At 50.0% G+C, this 4674-nt stretch overlaps 1 protein-coding gene across 1 annotated transcript; it reads right to left on the bottom strand.

The window, feature by feature from the left end:
• Positions 1-453: 453 nt before the first annotated feature.
• Positions 454-3444, bottom strand: LOC141041015 (uncharacterized). The gene is made up of 3 exons (XM_073507128.1): positions 3034-3444; positions 1438-2913; positions 454-1038 (listed from the first exon to the last, which is right to left on the bottom strand). The coding sequence occupies exons 1-3, from the start codon at positions 3442-3444 to the stop codon at positions 454-456; spliced, it is 2472 nt and encodes an 823-aa protein (XP_073363229.1).
• Between the last annotated feature and the right edge of the window lie 1230 nt (positions 3445-4674).

Here is a 4674-nt window from a genome sequence, read left to right as displayed (position 1 = left end):
GCTAGAGTTGCTCTTACACGTACCAATGGGACAAGGACGCGTTCCAGCCAAAATTGAAAGTGATCGTAAAGAGAGACCGTACATACGCCCTGTCAAACAGTAACATACGGAGACGGCTCCGTGTAACATAACAGTGGGTCCATCATCAGCTGTTCCGTTGGTATAGGAGGAGGTAATTCAGCGTGTAAATTTGTATGACTGCATCGCGTAGGTAAATTCCTTGCGGGTATTTACTGTTCCCCCGATTGAGATGTCGCCCTGTGATAAACTTCCTTGCGGGTAGTTCCTTGGTCAGGAGTCAAGGGTGTGGCTTGATAAACCTTCCGATTTCCTGATTCCGCTTATTATAAAGGATATGATTATGAATTAAATAGAGTCGCCGAAGTTCAAAAAATAAATAAATATGTGGCGACTCGTTTTTTTTTTTGCGGGTGAAAAGAGGATTCTCATTACTCACGGAGGCTTTTCAGCTAGAGCCAAGTTTACAATAAAGTCTAACCCCGAGTGCAACCAAACAGCGGTGCGAGGGGTGCTCCTACCATACTTGGCAAGCTCATGACTAACTTTGTTTTGCGAACGACAACAAAGACTAAAAAAGACCTCCCTCCCCTCCATCGTTGCCAGTCTCCTGATTTCCTCAATGACGGTGCGATGAGCCGACCGGTCCTGCACACGAGCTGTGATCATTGTCACCGCCTCCGCACAATCAAGCTCGACTTTAATGGGTGCGTCCGTACGGAAAAGAGCTAGTTCCAGGCCCTCCCGACACGCCGCTAGCTCTGCCGTGAGCGCATTATCGCATGCGCGAATTTCTCTACAAGCACTGAAAATGATCTTGCCCTCAGAATCTCGAAGGACCATGCCCCCTCCAGCCAATCCTGTCGCCGGTATGAAGCTACCATCTGTATTAAGTTTAGTATTGCCTAGCTCTGGGGCAACCCATCCTCGCTCCTCCTTGAGAGGAGCCGGCTCTCTAGTGAGTATCGGTGGTGCATTGAGTATCATCTTTCCCTTGACCACATCTCCACTTGGGTGTTGCTGCACGCACAAGAGTGAATTGATGTATCCATGAAGGAATCGGCGAGAAGCTTCTGTGGGTGGTGGCTTCTTCTCATGCGTAATCTCATTCCGCACATGCCAAATCCTCCACATGATCATGAGCACAATCATCCGTGTCGCCTCATCCAGTGGCTCCAGAAGTGTGAAGAGCCATTCCGGCCCAACATTATGGATGGCGTCGACACTCGGTATAGGCCAGTCCAAGGCCATCGCATGCCATAGTTCCTTAGCTAGTGGACACCTGCAGAACACATGGAACCCATCCTCTCATTCCACACCACAAAGGGGACAAATATCAGTAATCTCAAGGTGCCGAGAGAATTTGTTTGCCCAGGTAGCAAGTGAGTTTGTAACAATCCTCCATGCAAACACGCGTACCTTCGGGGGAGCAGGGCACCCCCATATGATCTTCCAGATGGCGCGACGACCATCCGGTGCCCTGCTCATGGCTGTGGCCGATGGACGCTCGCGCTCGTCCATGGCAAAGCGATAGGCGGATCGAACAGTGAAGATACCGTTCTTCTCCGGAGCCCATGCGATGATGTCGTCGGTGACATGAGATGAAGTGCGGATGCTGGCGATCGCGTCGACGTCTGCCGGAAGGAAGTAGCGCCGGAGTAGGTCCATGCGCCAAGTCCCGTCCGGGCCAAGGAGCTCGGCCACCCGCCAGAGCCGACATGTGCCCTGCTGGGAGACAGGTTGGCGCGATGGCTCCCGGGGGACCCACCGATCCCGCCATATGCGGATGTTCTGGCCATCCCCTACCCACCACACAATGCCCTTCTTTAGTAGCTCTAGTCCATATTGTATGGCCTGCCACGTAGAAGAAGCATTTCCGGAGAAGACCGTGTCCTCTAGGCGTCCATCTGGGTAGTACCTAGCTTTCAGCACCTGCGCACATAAACTGTTAGGCTTGATAAGCAGCCGCCACGCCTGGCGAGCAAGGAGAGCCTGGTTAAAAACACGGAAGTCTCTGAAGCCCAGGCCGCCCTTCGTTTTATGAGCTAAGATTTTTGGCCATGCCAACCAATGAGTTTTCCTCTTGCCTTCAGCGGAGCCCCACCAAAAGTTCCTCACCATTCTGTTCAGGTCATCACAGACAAACATAGGTAATTTGAAAACTCCCATGATATATGTGGGGATAGCTTGGGCAATGGCTTTTATCATTATTTCTTTCCCTGCAAGCGAGAGGGTGTCGCCCCAAGCAATGATCCTCTTCAGCAGACGAGACTGTAAATTCTGAAATTTTTCTTTAGACATACATCCTTCCGGTGTAGGTAACCCCAGGTACTTTTCCTCAAAAGTTACTGTTTCAATATGTAGGACATCACGCACCTTCTCTTGGTCCTCAATGGCACATGAATTTCCAAACAGAGCACTACACTTAGCTGGGTTGATGCACTGGCCTGTAGCTTTTTCATACGTATTTAGCACCTCTTGTACTTTCCTAGCTTGCTCCTCTTTAGCCTTGAAGAAAAGCAAAGTGTCGTCTGCAAACAATAAATGAGAAACACCCGGAGCTCTGCGGCAGATTTTTAACGGAGTATAATCACCGTTGCGCTCTCCATCCTTCAACAAAGCGGAGAGACCATCAGCCACAAGCAGGAATAGAAACGAGGAGAGGGGATCACCTTGCCGTAGCCCGCGCGACGGTGCGAACGAATCCAAGAGGGTTCCATTAAATTTAACTGTGTATCTCACCGAGGTGACGCATGGCATAATCCAGTTCACCCACCGACGAGCAAAACCCATCTTTTGCATCATTCGCTCCAAGAAGATCCAATCGACCCTATCATAAGCTTTAGACAAATCCAGCTTATAAGCACAGAAGCTCTTATCAGGGTCCTTCTCTTGCTGAATATAGTGAATGCATTCAAACGCAATTAACGCATTATCTGTGATCATCCGGCCAGGAACAAATGCACTCTGTTCGGGGGAGATGATATCATCAAGGATAGGGCGCAAGCGATTTACCAGACATTTTGAGACCACCTTATAAATCACATTGCACAGACTGATAGGCCGAAACTCTGTCAGTTTCTCCGGGTTATCAACCTTGGGGCTGAGAACTATGGCAGTGTCATTCACCCCTTTCGGCATTAGTCCCGTCCGGAAAAACTCTTTAACTCCTGTGATGACTTGGTCCGGCATCACAACCCAGTTCCTCTGGAAGAAACGAGCGGGAAACCCGTCTGGTCCCGGAGCCTTCAAGGGTCCAATCTGGAACAAGGCATCTGCAATTTCCTTGTCCGAGAAATCTACGCAGAGAGCATCATTCATGTGGTCAGTAACACGAGTATTAATGAGATCAATCACAGGGTCTGCGCATAATGAGTTATCAGCTGAAAAGAGATCCGCAAAATATGAAGTAACCATAGCCGCCATAGCCTCATGATCCCTGTGAATGACACCTGCAGCATCCATTAATGATTTAATGTGATTTTTCGGGCGCGCCAAACAGCTTTCCTATGGAAGAACTGTGTGTTCCTGTCGCCTTCCTTCAGCCATGCAACCCGCGATCTTTGCATCCACATCATCTCCTCACGATACAAGAGTTCATTCATCTTGTCTGTTGCCTCTCTAATCTCCTTCCTATCTGCATTCATAGACATAAGCTCCTCTAGGCGAGAGCGAGACTTGTTAATTTCCTTGATGACATTACCAAACTTTTTCCTACTCCAATCATGCAACTTCTTCATCAAGTTTCCCAACCCAGAAGCAATTTCACCAAGGTTAAGCATCGAACCCAATTCGGTCCAAGTGTTCATAATTACCTCCGGTAGCGTGGGATCCCTCTCCCACATAACCTCATACTGGCGGCACCTCCTCTCATGCTCCTGCCTCGGCTCCTCCCTAGAACAGCGGAGCAGGATAGGTAGATGATCTGAACTAGGAGCCACCAAGTGCTCCACCTTTGCATGTGTAAACAGATCCCTCCAGGAGTTATTTGCCACGGCCCGGTCTAGGCGTACCTTGACATTTGCCCACCCACCTCGCCGGTTATCATATGTATACGGGAGCCCTGCAAAACCAAGATCACCCAAGCCACATACTTCAAGCACATCATGGAAGTCGATCATCTGACCTGCCGATCTTGGTGTAGTAGAAAAGTGTTCGAAGCCCCACATGGCCTCGTTGAAATCGCCAACCACTGCCCATGGCATGTTGGCTTGTCGGTGCAGATCACGGAGGATGGACCACATGCGATGTCGGTCCTCCGTACGGGGCTCGCCGTAGACGCAAGTGAGCCTCCAAGGCGGCTCGCCCGCCACACTCGTCACATACGCATCGATATATCTTTCATTTATTGTTTTTACATCCACACACAACGCCTCATGCCAATACAAAGCAAGACCTCCACTAAGACCAACACTATCAGAAGCATCAAAACCCTTTAAACCTAAGGGAGCACGATACCTACTCATTTTATTCTTGGACTGTCGAGTTTCACAAAGAAAAACAATGCTAGGGGAGTGAGTCTGAACAAGACTCACAAGATCACGAACTGTCCGAGGGTTCCCCGCCCCTCGGCAGTTCCAACTTAAGACATTCATTGCTCCTGACGGGGCTCCGCCAGCCCCGTCAGTTCGTCGGCGGCCCCTGGGCCGACTGCCT

Source organism: Aegilops tauschii, chromosome 2, assembly GCF_002575655.3.
Source record: "Aegilops tauschii subsp. strangulata cultivar AL8/78 chromosome 2, Aet v6.0, whole genome shotgun sequence".
Lineage (NCBI taxonomy): Eukaryota > Viridiplantae > Streptophyta > Magnoliopsida > Poales > Poaceae > Aegilops > Aegilops tauschii.
The sequence above is the reverse complement of the archived record's forward strand: the minus strand, read 5'-3'. Positions and strand labels throughout refer to the sequence as shown.